The sequence below is a fragment of the Arachis hypogaea genome, chromosome 12 (assembly GCF_003086295.3).
Source record: "Arachis hypogaea cultivar Tifrunner chromosome 12, arahy.Tifrunner.gnm2.J5K5, whole genome shotgun sequence".
Classification (NCBI taxonomy): domain Eukaryota; kingdom Viridiplantae; phylum Streptophyta; class Magnoliopsida; order Fabales; family Fabaceae; genus Arachis; species Arachis hypogaea.
The window spans coordinates 117,519,281-117,536,873 of NC_092047.1; the positions used below are offsets into that span (position 1 = coordinate 117,519,281).

The window sequence follows — 17,593 nt, forward strand, 5'->3', positions numbered from 1 at the left end:
TCGTGTAACTTTTACATTCCCATCAGATTTTATATAACTATTGGGTATGCTAATTGAATTGATAGTTAAAATGAAAAGCACATAGCAACAGTGATACTCCTTTCTCAAAAATCTTCTGCCATCCACCATAAATATTGGACTTAGCAATTTACATATTTCTTGGCCTTCTTTACAAGATGGGTTGGAAAAGCAGAAAATGAAGTTGAAGCTAATTTAAACATCAAATGAACCATACATAAATTCAAACTCAACCATAGTTTGATTCTTCATGCCTTTTTTTAGATAATATTTTCTCTTAATTGTGATGTGCCTTATTTATAAGTATGAAGTTTTGCTTTGCACTAAAAAATTTCTCATCCCAAGTGTTACATTTTAATATCTTCAAGAACTTCGGCAGGAAGATGTTCAAGAAACTAAATATGAATTCTAAGAATTGGCATATGAATTGCAGCATAAAAGACAAAGAAGATGATAAATGTCTAAAAATATTAACTTAGGAAACAAGCTTCGCTTTGTAGTACTTTCAAAGGGTTACCCTAAATAACTTTTGGTGCCATCAAACTTTGATTTAGAGTTGCTGCCAAGTGCAAAGAAGAACAAACTTCTGCAAATAATGGGGTAAAGACAACATTTAAATAACAAGAAGGCCATATATGAATCAAAACTTAGACACCAGAAAATACAATTGCTGTTAACATGAAATTTCAGTTGCTACATGTCAGAAATCTCACTGCCCTCTATTGACACTAGTCATTGTTGAAGGAGCTGCAATATAAAAAAGCATAACAAAATACGTGTAGAAAGAAAGAGTTTTCAAGACTTTGTGAGAGAGATGATATGAAACTGAATTACCTCATTCATTGATTACAAACAAGATACAAAGGGAGAACCTTGTATATGTGAGGGAACTAGCCTATATAGAAAGATATCCAAAATGGACTCAAAACAGGAAGCTTAAAACAGAAACTAACACTCCGACTTACTATATAATATAGAATTGGAGGTTACAAACAAACTATTAGTCCTAGAGTTAAGCCCCACTTTAGTCTCTGAGATTGACGAGTTGTACTAATTTGGTCCCTGACTTTTCAATTGCTACAATTTGGTCCCCCAAATTCAAAAAAAGACACCAATGTAGTCCCTCGTGTATCTTCCTAACCCCAACCCCCCCCCCCCCAATAGTCAGAGTATTCATTGGAATAATTGTGTTTGGACTAAAACTTTACAAAGACAATTTGACACAGGTTTTGTGAGCAAATATACCATTTGATGATATAGTTTAGGGAATGTGAGACAAAAACAATTTATTCTTAATGATTTTATCCCTCTCACAAAGAAATAAAATAAAAAAGAATCTGATATTTAAAATGTTTTGATCTATTGTCTAAGAATGGATTGTGTGCCATTAATCACACAATGCACTCAATGCAAGAGCTCCTCATTTCTCTTGCTTCCATAGTCAAGTTTCTTCCATTTGCTTATAGTAAGCATTCAGCTATAAGCAACCTTGACGCCTCAGCCTTCCTTTTCCACCTTGGGTTGAGAAACACTGTCTTCATATTGTGTTGAGCTCCCATATCAGTTTAGCTTTCAAGGGAACAATTGTCCAACGGTGGATTTCACCATCCATTTTTTTGGGGAAGAAAAAAGGAAGAATCCAAAGTGGGAACCAGAGATGGTTGACCGTGAAACTTGAACGAAGGGAAGTCCCAGTCATAGATTCAGCAATTCTAAAGAAAAAAGCCATATTGAAATTCAGGGTCTGGATAATGAGAAACCTGTATAGAACAAAAATTGATAAGTTTAACATAAGAATCACAATGAGATACTGATGTTAAATGCTGATAAATTAGAAAAAGAACCGAAGTTTCATGAAAAAGACATCAACGAACCAATTAAGCTAGAATTGTGTTTTTATATACATATATTTAGTCAATTTAACTTCTTCACTAGGGTGTGGGAACCGAAGTTTTGCATTTTATATATTCAAAACTAGAGATGGGAAATTCTATTGCAATTACCCATCTAAAATGGATGAAGTGTGTGCTGTGCCAGGCACTCACAACATGCTTCAAACCGCAACCACCTTAAACTGGTTTTCATTGAATGCTTGCATTACCATATCTATGTATTTCTTGCAACATTAAACTCTGCATTTCAGACAGGGACAAGTATAATTAGATGGAGACAAGGAAAAAGTAGAGGCTTCATAGAAAAATTAATAGATGTTTAACATTAGAAAAAATAAAAAATAAAAAGAAGATAATAAATATAACAATTTAATAGAAAACATGGACAATCACTAATGTAATTCTGCTGAATGAAATCGTTAAGTGATTAAAACATGAAAACATGAAATGCATAGAATACATCAGTATCAGTGGTTAGTACCTCAGCCGAAAACAAATTGATAAAGACATCATCCTATCAACCAACAATCATTGGAGAAGCATTCCCAAACTGCTCTGCCACAATATATAAGAAATAAAAACATCAAAAAAACTTACTGAGAAATGAGACATTCCATATTAGTGAATAAATCTGGAAACAATGAAGCTTTCACCTTTTCACTTGGAAAAAGAATGGTGAATTCATTGCTAAGAATAGGCATTAACTCTTGGGAGCTCTGGAGTTGAAGGCCCTTGTGGCTTGTGGTCCCATCTTCCAGTGCTGACAAGGGATAATAGATTCGGAAATTGAAGGAAGGCAAGAAAGCTACCTCCATTGGCAAGGACCTTATTATTACATGAACTATGGACCTCAATAAATCGGAATGACTTCTAACAAATAAAACAAAATAATCTGTTTCATGAAGTATGTACATACCTCTTCCATGTATATTAGACGAAATCCTTGCATGGTGCACAAAAAGTGGGAAATCAGAATCAAGACGACTCATAATCTGCGTCTGACTCATAACATGAACCGCCCTGCAATCAAGCATACAAATACTGTAAGCAATAAAGACGAGATCATGAAAAAGATTACTTTTTTGTTTTTTCTTTTTTTCTAAGCATCTAATTTATTATATTTAACAAAATTGGAAAAATTTCCACCTGTAAGCTGTAATAGTTTTTTGTTTTCTTTTTTTTAAAAAAAATATTTAAAGAAAAAAACTTGTTGGTGAAACAGTAGGCACAGTACATGGAAATGAAAATGTTTGATGGTAACAATTAAATAGCATTTTAATTGGAGGGCGTGCAGTAACAATTACCTCTTTTGTATTGAATCCGTGGGTCGTTCATCTCTTCCAGCTTACTCCCCAATGGACATTTTCCCTTGATGTGGAGTTCTGATATGGAGGCAGGCAGGTTTTGTTGTGTGATATTCTCCAGCTTTGGACACTCTTCAATTCTTAATTGTTGGAGGGAGGTGAGATGGTGAAGGCCCTTGCAGTCTAGCGTCTCCAGATTTGAAAAGTACGACAATTGTAGATACTTGAGGGAAGCAGGAAGGCAACCCTCTCCTGGGAACCCCTTAACTTCATTCCAAAAGGAAAGGAAAAGATCGGTAAGGCCTTCACTCTGCAAACCGTTTGATGTTATCCACCTCTCTGCTTTCTGGCAGTTACAGATCACAAGAGTCGTCAAGCTCGGCGGGAGGCACTCCTCTCCAAAACAATCCATTTCTGGGCAATCCCGCATATACAGTTCCTCTAGGTGGGGCGCAGCAAAGCCTAGTCCCGGCAAGGATACTAAACTGGGGCACTCCAATATTGTGAGTTCCTTGAGATTTGGAAGGGCCCCCAATGGAAACATGGTCAGTGAATCACAGTTGTCAATATATATCTCCGTTAGGGACATGTGTTGCAGTGGCTCTGAGAATGTTAATTCTGAACAATCCTGGATTCTCAGATATTGGAATGAATCGGGCAAATAATCTCCTGAAATTGATATTGCTGACTCACACCCCTCGATCAACAAATTTTGGAGACACGGCGATTGGATGTGGGGTAGCCACTCCACTACATACTTCGCCAGCTTAGTCTCGAGAATTACTACGTCATGCGGTCCCGCAGACCAAAAACTCTTAGAACCATCTACAGTTAATTGGTGAAGCTTGGGAGCCCTGGGAAGTGAACACGCAAGCTCTTCGCATCTATAAATGGTAAGTTCCTCCAGAGCCGGAAGGTGAGCTGGCAGATCTCCACTTAACACCGGACACTCTTCTATTAAAAGCCTTTTAAGTTTCAGAAATCCATCAAAGTCATTAGGAAGATGCCACTCTCGCCAGCGACGCATTCTCCGAAATTCCAGAGTTTGAAGAGATCTGAAGGGTGTGCCCTGATGACATGATTCAGCGTTGTTGTAAAACTCACCACCAATTCTCTCCAACCCATCAAGTCCACATATCTCCAGATGCTGCAGAGACGGTAACTGTCCCAGTGAAGGAACCTGACGGCAATTCTTACAACTCAACAGAATCAGTTTGGTTACATTGGAGTAGGAAGAAAGGCCCAACCAATCGGGGAATATTTCACCGCTATAACCATTAATTGATAACTCTTCCAGGTTTCGGTGAGGTTGTAACTCCTCAAGTATGTCTCTTGCAGTTTCAACATCAACAATATAACCTTCTGTACGCCATTTCAATTCTAAAATGTTGATTTGCTTCTTGTTACCCATCTTCGCCTCCAAAGCTTCACGGCTGTTGTTCACATTCTCTAACTTGGAGATGCAAAGTGAGCCATGAAGGTTGTCAAGTGCTCCCAATTCTCTTGTCCCGTTCTCCTCATGCTTTCCCACAATATAATCACTTAAGAAATTCAGATGCTTTAACTGGCTCATTCCCTTCGGCATCTCTTTTAAAGAATCAGAACCTCTGATATCAAGATAGCGCAGGTTCACAAGATCTTGCATACGGCTAGGAAGCATCTCCAGCTTCTTACAATAACTCAACTTCAACGTTTGGAGATTGTATAATTTACACAATGATTCAGGCAATGTGACAATAGGTATTCCAGAGAGATTCAAATAACGCAAATGGATCATCTCACCTATTGAATCAGGCAATGACAGGATTTGAAAGGTACGAAATGACAAAACTCTTAAACACTTTAATTGTTGTGGCCAAAAATCACATTTAATATCAATTGATTTAGCCTGAACACATAGAAATGTTCTCATATATATTGCTCCATTATAGGCCTCAAGAAAACTTGAGATTGGACCCTGATTATATGACAAATGACGGGTTTTGCTGTCTGCCATGTGTGGATTGCCAAATTCAAAGACTCTGGAAAAGAATTTTCCAGCAAAAAACGTTGCTAAATCATGCATGAGATCGTGCATTACAAATAACCCAGCACCAGCACTAGAAAGTTGAAAAAATGATCTTGCAACTAATTCATCAAAATATGCACAACCAATATTTTCTAATGTGTTTTTTTCCATTGGTTGTAAGAGACCTTCAGCCATCCACAACAAGATTAATTCATCTTTGTCAAATTGATAATCTTCAGGATACAATGAGCAATAAATAAAGCACCGCTTTAAATGTGAAGGGAGATAGTGATAGCTAACCCTTAATGCTGGAACAATCTTATTTTCATCTTCGGGGAGTTCCCAAATTTCACTTTCAAGTATATTCTCCCAATCCCCTAGATTATACTTATTGCGCAGTAAGCCTCCAAGTGTCTTCACAGCCAAAGGTAACCCCTTACACTTTTCAACAATTTTTTTACCAATTGGTTCTAGAGTTGCATATTGTTCGGAATTAGTAGAAACAGATGAATGCTTCAAAAACACCGACCAACAATCTTTGCCTGACAATAAACTTAGTTGATAATGTCGATTAGGAGCTACGAACACAGAAGCAACCTTTTCACTACGGGTTGTTAAGAGAATTTTACTTCCATTATTCCCATACCGAAAAGGTCTTAGAAAATCCTCCCATGTGTCTTGTTGATCATTCCAGATATCATCCAAAATAACTAAGAATGTCTTTCCTATCAGCTTTTCCTTCAAATCAGATTGAAGAAAATCAAAATTGTCCATATTACAAGGACGGGAATCTAGTGCCGCTATTATTGTCCTTGTAACATGAACAGGATCGGAATTTTCAGCTACACACACCCACACTCTAGTGTCAAATTTTTTCACCACTTGGACATCACTGTAAACCAGTTGAGCCAGAGTAGTTTTTCCTATTCCGCCCATACCCACAATGGGGATCACAGTCACAGGTGATTCAGCATGACAAGCATCATCTAGCAACAATTTGATTATCTCTTCCTTGTCGTTGTCCCGACCAAAAATGTCAGAACTTACAACGAGAGATGTGGATGGAGTTCTCCATGACGACATGTCCACCTTGATGCACTCTTTCAGACGATGATAATTTTTCTTTGCTACAACAGACTCTAGTGTACCGACTATTTTTTCCATACCACTACTGTCTTCAATATATGAATCAACAACACGAGACCGGGAAGAAGAGTTACCTGGATCCGTTTGAGTGGCAGCGATAGCGGCTTCAGTGGAGAGTTCATCGAGCAAGTCATCGGCCATATAGAGAGCATCTTGGAGATCAACAAGCCACTTCTTGACTCTCTTGTCAGTGAACTGCTTCTGCTCAGCATCATCAAGAACGGGTCCAACCTCATACAGACTTTTCTCCAACCTTCCAAGCAACTCCTGGGAACAGTAGTTTCCTTCAAGGACAGAGTCATCTTCAAGTATTGAAGACAACTTGTCTAAAACGGCATCAACAAAGGAAGTGAGATACGCTCCACCATCAAGTTTTGCAGACATGATTGAATCTCAAGTGCAGCAGAAGATGAGAAAGAAAGAAAGGCGATGGATATGGAAAGGGTTCGCACTTTGCAGTGTAATTTAGTCTCTGGATTTTCTCAAACAGAAGCTATGGGAAATGTCCTTTCATTTAGAATCCTTCCAAAACAAAGCAATGACTAAATTCAAACAACTTTGTCGGTGTTGTCCTTTCATTTGTTTAACACTTTGTTAGTGTGTTTCTCGTATTTCAAGGTAAATTAAAACAACTTGTGAATAAATAATATATTTAAGAGAAGTGTGTGGAAATTTTGTTAATCAAAGACGTACATGTGAAAAGAGATCTTTCACATGATTCTTGTCTTTGCTCTCTTAGATGTATTCTATGAAAATAAACTTCCATTGCACATTGTAACATGAGATGGTCAAAATAGGAGTACATTCGTTTTTTAAATTAGTTTTTGGAAATTTTTTTATTTAATTTATCTTTTAAATATTTTAAGCTAACTACGTTAGTCTTTCTGTCAATTTTTTTTTATTAATAGTAATAAAATTTGTTGATGTAGCATGTTAAGTAACACTATAACTCACATTTAAAAATTCTAATTGATTATTAACATAATAAATTTATTAAATTAAATTAAAATCTAATTAAAAGAGAATTTTAAAATATTATAGGGAGAAAAAGACAAAAAAGGTGTAGAAACGTAGGTGGTTCTCTTGATTGCTTTTTGTGCTACATAAAGAGTAATGCTTTATATATGATAGGGTAAAATGTCTGAGATTGTTTTGATTAATTCACCTACGCTTCTATTTCAATTGGCCTCCTTTCACTATGAAGTATAATAGCTAGTATATGGATTACACATTATACAACATACAAGACTAAGTAGTAATATATGCCTAGAGGGTACATTTCTTAACTTACAAACAAATTTTGCATTTTTAGTTAGTTTAAAAAGGTTCCCTGAAAAAAGACAATAACACCTGACTGACTAAAAATACAGAATGGAAAGTTACAAAGGAACTCTAAAGTCCTGACATCCCACCTCAAACTCAGGGTATTCCTTGGTAAAAACTCACAATTTTCAGAAACAGATTTGACATCGGTTTCATGTGAGACACAAACAATTTATTCTTAATTATTTTATCCCTCCCAAAAAGAAAACCGAATTTAAAAATTAAAATGTTTAGATATATTCTGTAAGACTGGATTATGTGCCATTGACAACTTTTCAGTCGTGAACATCTTCAACATTCTCAGGCATTAGACTGTTGCTGCTATTTCAGTCAATGTGATGCCCCTTGTCACTCTTGATTAATTAAATCAAATTGAAGAGATTATGTTAAACACCAGCATGCATTTATATAATGTAAAATTGATTGACTTTTATGCCCTTGCACGCAGCAAAAGTGAAACCACAGACACAGAAGTTCTCTCTTCGGCTTCCATTAAAACAGCAGAATGAGAAGGCACAACATGTCCACTAGGATAATCCACTTTGAAGTTCCATATCTGAGTTCAGCAATAGATCGTGCCTATGGTTGAACGGAGAAATTCAAGTTACTCTGTTGTAATATCAGGTTAGCTCGATGAAATCCAAGATTATTACAACATCAACAAATAATTCATACAATAAGTATAATGCCGATTTCACTTAGGTGACAAATAACACCACATTTATCAACAAAGTTTGAGTGTCTCAATTAATCATCACAATTCAGTCACATGCTCAGGCATTAAACACTTGAAAAAAAAAATCTGCATGAATTTTCTTATGCAAAAGAAAATCTTGGTACATAAAGTAAACATTTGGACAACATGCAATAACTTCTGGAGAGGATGAAACAAATAACCATTGAAAATGTTGGATCATCAATTCCATTTCATATCAACCTTATATATGCGAGGAAACTAGTCAATAGAGAAAGAGATTCAAAACAGACCCAAACAGAAAGTGTAAAACAGAAATTAAAACCCTAACTAAATTTGAGTTACGACCAACTCTTATAATCTTGTTCCTAAGTTCCCAACTAAAACTCACGGTATTCCCTGGTAAAACTTGAGTTTGGACTTAATGAACTAGTGATGGTTGACCATGAAACTTTAATGAATAATTTGAATGAGATATCTAAACATAAAATTATTTTTACTTTTCTAAAAGATCTTTAAAAAAAAGATAACTCGAAAAAAGATATTTGAAGTATAGTGGGATATTAACATTCAGTTTTTTCTTTTCTCTGTTTTTTCTTTTTGTTTGCCTAAACAACCCCCCCCCCCCCCTTCTCTCAAAAACAAAAAAAGCTGCAAGAATGTTGGGCAGATCAATTTTGATTGAAGATGATAATAATAAAAGTGAGATTAGCATCACATAATAGAATTCGATGAGGTCAAATGAGAAAGATCCAATGCAAGAGTATGTGGGGAAAAACCAAAAAATAAATAAATAAACTTGTCAAATTGAATTAAAAACTGGAGCACCTTCAAAATGGATGAAGTGTGTGCTGTGCCAAGCACTCACAAAGACGCTTGAAACCACAAAACATCCTTGCACTGGTTTTAATAGAATGCTTGCATTATCATATCTATGAATTTCTTGCAACATTAAACTCTGCATTCGAGAATTGATATGACTTTGCAAATCAAACGGAATAATGTATTTCATAAAGTATGATCGCACCTCCTCCTTAACATATTACTAGACAGAATCCTTGCATGTTGCAGAAATCAACGAAACTAGTCCTCCTAGTCTGCAATCAAGGGGAAAAGATATATTTAAAATTAAGGGGAAAAATTGGTTTGGCATATTAACAATGCAAAGAGAATGTTTGGTGGGAACAATTAGCATTGTAATTGGAGAGCGTGCAGTGAGTTTAGGGAAGATAAGAGCAAAAACAATTACCTGTGTCGAATTGAATTCGTGGATCGTTCATCTCTTCCAGCTTACTCCTCAAAGGACATTCTCCCCTGATGTGGAGTTTTGATATGGAGGCAGGCAGGTTTTCTTGTGTGATATTCTCCAGCTTTCGACAGTAGTCAATTGTTAAATTTTGGAGGAAGGAGAGTTGGTGAAGGCCCTTGCAGTCTAGCGTCTCCAGATTTGAAAACCACGACAAATGTAGATACTCGAGGGAAGCAGGAAGGCAACCCTCTCCCGGGAACGACTTAACTTCATCCCATGGACCAATGCTAAGATGGGTAAGGCCTTCACTCTGCAAACCCTTTGATGTTATCCACCTCTCTAGTTTCTCGCAGCAGCCACCGATACGAAGAGTTGTCAAGCTCGGCGGGAGGCACTCCTCTCCAAAACAATCCATTTCTGGGCAATCTGAGATATACAGTGTCTTGAGATTTGGAAGGGCCCCCAATGGAAACAACGTCACTGAATCACACCGGTTCACGTATATCTGCGTTAGAGACTTGTGTTGCAGTGGCTTTGAGAATGTTAATTTTGAACACCCCGTGATTTCCAGATATTGTAATGAATCGGGCAAATAGTCTCCTGAAATTGATATGGCTGACGAACACTTGCAGATTATCAAACTTTGGAGACACGGCAACGATTGGATGTGGAGCAGGCACTCCAATACGGACTTCGCCGGCATAATGCTAAGATGCTGAAGCTTGGGAGCTCTCGGAAGTGAACACGAAAGTTCTTCACATTCCCAAATGCTAAGTTCCTCCAGAGCTGGAAGGTGAGCAGGCAGATCTCCACTTAACACCGGACAGTGAAGTATTGAAAAGTTTTTAAGTTTTGGAAATCCATCAAACTCATCAGGAATATGCCACTCTCGCCAGCGAGGCATTTTATCAAATCTCAGACTTAGAAGAGATCTGAAGGGTGTCCCCTGATGAGATGATTCAGGGTTGTTGTAAAACTCACCACCAATTCTCTCCAACCCATCAAGTCCCGTGATATCCAGATGCTGCAGAGACGGTAACTGTCCCAACGAAGGAAGCTGACGACAATTCTTACAACTCCTCAGACTCAATTTAGTCATATTGGAGTAGCAAGAAAAGCCTAACCAATCGGGGAATATTTCACCCCTATAACCTTCAATTGATAACTCTTTCAAGTTTCGGTGAGGTTGTAACTCCTCAAGTAAATCTCTTGCACTTTCAACATCAACAATATCACCTCTACGCCATTTCAATTCTAAAATGTTGATGTGCTTCTTGTTACCCATCTTCGCCTCCAAAGCTTCATGGCTGTTGTTCACATTCTCTAACTTGGAGATGCAAAGTGAGCCATGAAGATCATCAAGTGCTCCCAATTCTCTTATCCCATTCTCCACTTGCTTCCCGACAATATAACCAGTTAAGAAGTTCAGATGCTTTAACTTACTCATTCCTTTTGGCATCTCTTCTAAACGATCAGCTCCCCTGATATCAAGATGGCGTAGGTTCACAAGATCTTGCATGCCGTTGGGAAGCATCTTTAGCATCCAACAATCCCTCAACTTCAACGTTTGAAGATTGTATAATTTAGACAATGATTCCGGCAATGTGAGAATAGGTGTTCCAAAGAGATCCAAATAACGCAAATGGATCAACTCACCTATTGAATCAGGCAATGACAGGATTTTAAAACGACAAAATGACAAAACTCTTGAACACTTTAATTGTTGTAGCCAAAAATCACATTCAATATCATTTAATTGAGCATGAACACATAGAAATGTTCTCATATATATTGCTCCATTATAGGGCTCTAGAAAACTTGAGATTGGATCCCAATATGACAAATGACGAGTTTTGCTATCTGCCATGTGTGGATTGCCAAATTTGTCGACTCTGGAAAGGAATTTTCCAGCAAAAAACGTTGCTAGATCATGCATGAGATCGTGCATTACAAATAACCCAGCATCATCACTAGAAAGTTGAAAAAATGATCTTGCAACTAATTCATCAAAATAAGCACAACCAATATCTTCTAATGCATTGTTTTCAATTGGCTGTAAGAGATCTTCAGCCATCCACAACAAGACTAATTCATCTTTGTCAAATTGATAATCTTCAGGATACAGTGAGCAATAAACAAAGCATCGCTTTAAATGTGAAGGGAGGTAGTGATAGCTAACTCTTAATGCAGGAATAATCTTACTTTCATCTTCCGGGAGTTCCCAAATTTCACTTTTAAGTATATTCTCCCAATCCCTTACATTATACTTATTGCGCAGTAAGCCTCCAAGTGTCTTCACAGCCAAAGGTAACCCCTTACACTTTTCAACAATTTTTCTACCAATTGGTTCTAGAGTTGCATATTGTTCGGAATTAGTAGAAACAGATGAATGCTTCAAAAACACCGACCAACAATCTTCTCCTGACAATAAACTTAATTGATAATGTCGATTAGGAGCTACGAACACAGAAGCAACCTTTTCACTCCGGGTTGTTAAGAGAATTTTACTTCCAATATTCCCATCCCGAAAAGGTTTTAGGAAATCCTCCCATGTGTCTCGATGATCATGCCAGACATCATCCAAAACAATTAAGAATTTCTTTTCTGTTAAATTTTTTTTTAAAGTAGTTTGAAGAAAATCAAAATTGTCCATGGTACAAGGATAGGAATCTATTGCTCCTATTATTGTCCTTGTAACATGAACAGGGTCGGGATTTTCAGCAACACACACCCATACTCTCGTGTCAAAATTTTCCACCACTTTGACATCATTGTAAACCAGTTGAGCCAACGTAGTTTTTCCTATTCCGCCCATACCCACAATGGGGATCACAGTTACAGATGATTCAGCATGACGAGTATCATCTAACAGCAATTTGATTATCTTCTCCTTGTCTTCATCCCGACCAAAAATGTCAGAACTTACAACGAGAGATGTGGATGGAGTTCTCCATGACGACATGTCCACCTTGGGGCACTCTTTCAGACGATGATAATTTTTCTTTGCTACAACAGACTCTAGTGTACAAACTATTTTTTCCATGTCACCAGTATCTTCAATATATGAATCAACAAGAGAAGAACAGGAAGAAGAGATACCTGGATCTCTTAGAGTGGTGGCGATGGCGGCCTTAGTGGAGAGTTCATCGACCAAATCATCAGCAAAATAGAGAGCATCTTGGAGATCAACAAGCCACTTCTTCACTTTCTTGTTAGTGAACTGCTTCTGCTCAGCATCATCAAGAACAGGTCCAACCTCATACATAGTTTTCTCCAACCTTCCAAGCAAGATGTTCCTTTCCACAAATGAGTCGTCTTCAAGTATTGGAGAAAGCTTCTCCAAAATAGCATCAACAAAGGAAGTGAGATATGCTCCACCATAAAGTTTTGCAGCCATGATTGGATCTCAAGTGCAGCTGATGAGATCACAAGGAAGAAAGAAAGGTGAAGGATGAGGGAAGAAGGGTTCACAGTTTGCAATGTACTCTCTGGGTTTTCTCAAACAGGAGCTAAGAAAAGTGTTTGATTTGTGATGACTAAAATTGACTTGATGAATGATGAGCTTTATGGTCTTGGGACAAAATCAAGTGGTGCAATAATGCTGGCTTTTACGTACAGCACCATGATAAAGATGATTATGTCGGAGGACAATTACGGAATTAGCCATCAGTGAAAATTTTCGCCTTTTCATGTTATTCTCAATAATATTATTTCAACATACAATTAGTTTCCACAAATCTTGTTCATTATTATTAAAAAAAAGAAATAAAAATTGAAACACATTTCAAAATAAATACTCTTAATTTTTTCTTAAATAATGTTGTTACACCTTATAGGTCTGAAAATTTTTTTTATTCCTAACCTTTTTTTTCACACAAAATCATTTTAAAATTTAACTTAGTTTTAAAATGGTCTTTCAAGTACTAAAATACCCTTCTCTTTTCTCACCAAATATCCAATTTTTATTCTTCTTTTTCTTGCTTCTCCATCACCAGCAACAACAACAATAAAATCACCAGCAGCGGCGGAGCGCACCAAGTCACCATCCTCCACTGGGAACAATAACAGCGAGCTGTCGCCGCAGGAGTCGAACCAGTTCCTACCGATCGCAAACGTGAGCAGGATCATGAAGAAGGCTCTCTCTCCCTCTGGCTCTGATTCTCGACGGCGACGGCGACCCCAAGCCTGGCCGGCGACAGCGACGGCGACGGCAGCTCCAACCCTCGCCGGCGCCGTCCCCCTTTCCCCTCTTCTTCCCTTCCCCTTCTTCTTCTTACTTCCCCCCTCCCCTCGCCTGATCTCCCCCTTCTTCCCTCTTATCCATTCTGTTTTTTTTTTTTTCTCCTTTTCTTAATTTATAATTTTTTTGGTTAGGAGTAGTTTGGTAATAAAAATTATAATTTTAGAACAAATCACTATTTTAAAACTAAGTTAAACCTTAGGAACGATTTTGTATACAAAAAATAGTTGGAAACGAACAAATTTTTCGACAAACCTTAAGACAAAAATTGTACTTAACCCTTCTTAATAATATAAGCAAGTGTTCTTACTTCTTAGTAAGGTAACAAATAACACCTCCAAGTGAGTGTCGAAATTAATCATCACAATTCAGTCAAATGCCCAAACACTAAAAATTGCAAATTACAGAACCACAACATATATATATAGACAGCATGCAATAGCTTTAGAAAAGAATGAAATAAATTACCTGTTGAAGATGTAACATCTAATCCATCTCCTATATCAACTTCAATCCTGCATACGTTGGAAATTTTGTACCAAACTTTTGAGCTTTATTTGGAGAAATTCTTTCGTCCTCATTGAGGAAGAAATTTTCGGCCCCGGATATCATCTTCACCTTTTATTGATGCAGATCCCAATACTTTTACTCTCAAAATTGCAAAATCACTGCAATGGCTTAAGATATATGCAGGGGAAGAATAGAAAAGCTCCCCCTCGTTCAGGATTTAAGAAATTTTCCTTCATTTGGCAGTGTACATCTAGCAGTTTACTTTTATTGTTGGAAGAGTCAGATTAGAGAAGAAGAAGCAGCTCTACTCAGGCTTTTTAGCTGGAGTGCAACCGAGCATTGAATTGTGACCAGTTTACGCTAGCAGTCCCCATCATAGATTCACCAATTTCAGGGAAGAAATCATATGTTTTCAGGGTCTTCGGGAGGCCCAATACCTGTACAGGATAACAAAATTGTTAATTGTCGAGTTTACTATAAGAAGCATAATGAGATAGCACCATAATGCCGCAGAATATTGAAAGTATAACATTTGTTTTATGAAGGATGAAACATCAACCAATGGAGCTAGAGTTGTGTTTATATAGATATATTTAACGAATTAAATTTTTGCCAGATTGGTTATGATCTTCTAATGTCTTTCAGTTAGCAACACCAAGAAATTAATGATCAACACACTCACTGGATGCTTGAAACTGCATATCGAGGAAGCCTTTCACAACCACGGTTAGTTTATCATCGAATATTTGCATTATCATATCTATGAAACAATTTTCTTGCAATCTTAGACTGCGCATTTAAAACGAAGACAAGTATAATTAGATGGAGACAAGGATTTAAATAATGCATAACATGAGCACAAAAAAACTATAAACCTTAAGTTACCTTTGATTATTGACTTCTTTTGCAGTCTTTATTCACAAAATTAGTTGCTCTAGAGGGATTCATTGGTATAGCAAGTTGATCTGTGTGTTCTTACACACCTGAAGAAAGCAAGGTATGATTATGTAGGCAATTCCAATATACAGAAACAGTGTAAGTGGTAGCACCGTAGCAGCAATAGCAACACACAAACACAATGACAGAACTCAAACTATATAACACCCTATTAAATGAATATATATTAGAAATTGTAGATATTGACTATGGAAGTGTATTGGGACTAACATGCAGCTTCTGGATAACGACACCCTATAATTCAAAAGTTGGCATGACTTCACACATATCAAACAGAATAATCCATGTCATAAAGTATGGACGTAAGTCTTCCATAGTACATTAATAGACAGAACCCTTACATGATGCAAAAATGGTAGAAAATCAGAATCAACACTAGTCATCCTCTTATTCTGTAGTCAAGTATGAAAATTGGCCAATAATTGTTTTTTCTTGTGCCTGACACAGTAGCCAGGGTCTAGAGAAATGGCTAAGAATGAAAAGATACAAAATATAGTGATGGTGTATTAACAAAGAATGAAAATGTTTGGTGCCAACAATTAGCATTGTAATTGGACAACGTGCAGTGAGCTTAGAGAAGAGCCAAAAACAATTACCTGTGGACGATGTCAGTTTCAGATTGAATCTTTTCCAGCAGGCAGCAACTTTTCTTTCTGTGATATTCTCCAGCTTAAGAGAGTCTTCAATACTTAAGGCCCTTACAGTCTAGCGTCTCCAGATCTCGAAAGTTCCACAATTTTAGAGACTCAAGAGAAGCAGGAAGGCAAGATGGGTAAGGCCTTCACTCCGCAATCTCCAACTTGATAGCTTCTCCCATCCACAGATCCCAAGAGTTGTCAAGCTCAGTGGCAGGCACTCCTCTCTAAAAGAATCCATTGAGATGCTTAAAGAATGGAGACTTGGAAGAGCGTCATAATCATCGTCATATGTTACCACAACGTAATCCATGTTTGCACACTTATCGATTTTGAGTCTCATGAGATTTGGAAGGTCCCCCAACGGAAGCAACATCAGTGAATCACAATTGGACACATCTATCTCCGTTAGGAATATGTGTTGCAGTTGCTCGGAGAATGTTAACTTTGAACACCAAGTGAGTTCCAGATATCGCAACGAAGCGGGTAAATAATATCCTGAAATTGATATGGCTGAACAACACTTTCTGATCTTCAGAAGTCAGACACGAGGCGGTTGGATGTGCGGCAGGCATTCCAATACGGACATTGCCAGCTGGGTTTCTGAAATAACTACCTCCTGCGGTGCCAGATTCCCAACATAAGTCTCACTTACACATAACTGGCTAAGCTTGGGAGATTTCGGCAGTGGACATGCAAGCTCCTTGCATTTCCAGATGCTAAGTTTCTCCAGAGCCGGAAGGCGAGCAGGCAGATCTCCACTTAACACCGGACATTGTTCTATTGAAAGCCTTTTAACTTTGGGAAATCCATCAAACTCATCAGGAATATGCCACTCCCACTAGCCACGCATTTTCTTAAATGCCAGACTTTCAAGAGCTTTGAAAGGCGTCTCATGCTGTAATGATTCATTGTTTTTGTAAAACTCACAATCAATTTTCACCATCTCATCAAGTTCAAAAAACTCCAGATGCTGTAAAGCGGGTAACTGTCCGAGTGAAGGGAGCTGGCGGCAATTCTTACAACGACTCAGACTCAGTTTAGTCATACTGCCGTAGGAAGAAAGGCTGAAGCCTAACCAATCTGGGAATATTTCACCCCTATAATTCTCAATCGATAACTCTTTCAAGTTTTGATGAGGTTGTAAGTCGGGAAGCATGTCTCTTTCAGTTTGAACATCAATAATATCACGATATTGTCTCCATTTCAACTCTAAACTGTTGATGTGCTTCTTGTTACCCAGCTTTGCCTTTAAAGCTTCACTGCTGTTGCTGACATTCCCTAGGTTGGAAATTCAAAATGAGCCATAAAGATCGTCAAGTGTTCCCAATTCTCTTATCCCATTCTCCACTTTCTTCCCGATAATATAACCACTTAAGAAATTCAGATGCTTTAACTTACTTTTCCTTTTGGCATCTCTTTTAAACGACTAGGTACTCTAATATCAAGATGGCACAGGTTCACAAGATCTTGCATACAGCTAGGAAGCGTCTCTAGATTCTCACAATTACTCAACTTCAAAGGTTTGGAGATTGTATAATCTACACAATGACTCAGACAATTTCAGCAAGTAATCATTTGACAACCAACTCTTTCTTATCCTTTATTTATTTATTA

At 37.5% G+C, this 17,593-nt stretch overlaps 2 protein-coding genes and 1 long non-coding RNA gene across 9 annotated transcripts; 1 reads left to right on the forward strand and 2 right to left on the reverse strand.

The window, feature by feature from the left end:
- Positions 1-838: 838 nt before the first annotated feature.
- On the reverse strand, positions 839-6,752 carry LOC112728689 (putative disease resistance RPP13-like protein 1). The gene is made up of 6 exons (XM_025778937.3): positions 3,215-6,752; positions 2,827-2,930; positions 2,564-2,735; positions 2,392-2,460; positions 2,022-2,150; positions 839-1,778 (listed from the first exon to the last, which is right to left on the reverse strand). Exons 1-2 carry the CDS (start codon positions 6,750-6,752, stop codon positions 2,914-2,916), a joined length of 3,555 nt encoding a protein of 1,184 aa, XP_025634722.1. The 3' UTR covers positions 839-1,778; positions 2,022-2,150; positions 2,392-2,460; positions 2,564-2,735; positions 2,827-2,913.
- Positions 6,753-7,515: 763 nt separating this feature from the next.
- Positions 7,516-14,475, reverse strand: LOC112730695 (putative disease resistance RPP13-like protein 1). Of its 7 annotated transcripts, XR_011869046.1 has the most exons (5): positions 12,734-13,175; positions 9,635-11,290; positions 9,413-9,482; positions 9,214-9,317; positions 7,516-8,300 (listed from the first exon to the last, which is right to left on the reverse strand). XR_011869046.1 is itself a non-coding variant. In XM_025780758.3 (3 exons), exons 2-3 carry the CDS (start codon positions 13,029-13,031, stop codon positions 9,478-9,480), a joined length of 3,402 nt encoding a protein of 1,133 aa, XP_025636543.1. In that variant the 5' UTR covers positions 13,032-13,050; positions 14,343-14,475; the 3' UTR covers positions 7,516-9,477. The 7 variants fall into 7 exon arrangements, 1 of the variants encoding a protein (XP_025636543.1); XR_011869043.1 differs by having other exon boundaries at positions 9,635-13,439; XR_011869045.1 differs by having other exon boundaries at positions 7,516-8,270; positions 9,214-9,482; positions 12,734-13,231.
- Positions 13,614-17,180, forward strand: LOC114924882 (uncharacterized). The gene is made up of 3 exons (XR_003812796.2): positions 13,614-15,110; positions 15,295-15,381; positions 15,789-17,180. It is a non-coding gene; the product is annotated as an uncharacterized lncRNA (long non-coding RNA).
- Positions 17,181-17,593: the final 413 nt, after the last annotated feature.

Excerpts from the sequence above, each read along its gene's own strand:
- LOC112730695 (XM_025780758.3), bottom strand. The coding sequence starts at position 13,031 with ATGGCTGCAAAACTTTATGGTGGAGCATATCTCACTTCCTTTGTTGAT.
- LOC112728689 (XM_025778937.3), bottom strand. The coding sequence starts at position 6,752 with ATGTCTGCAAAACTTGATGGTGGAGCGTATCTCACTTCCTTTGTTGAT.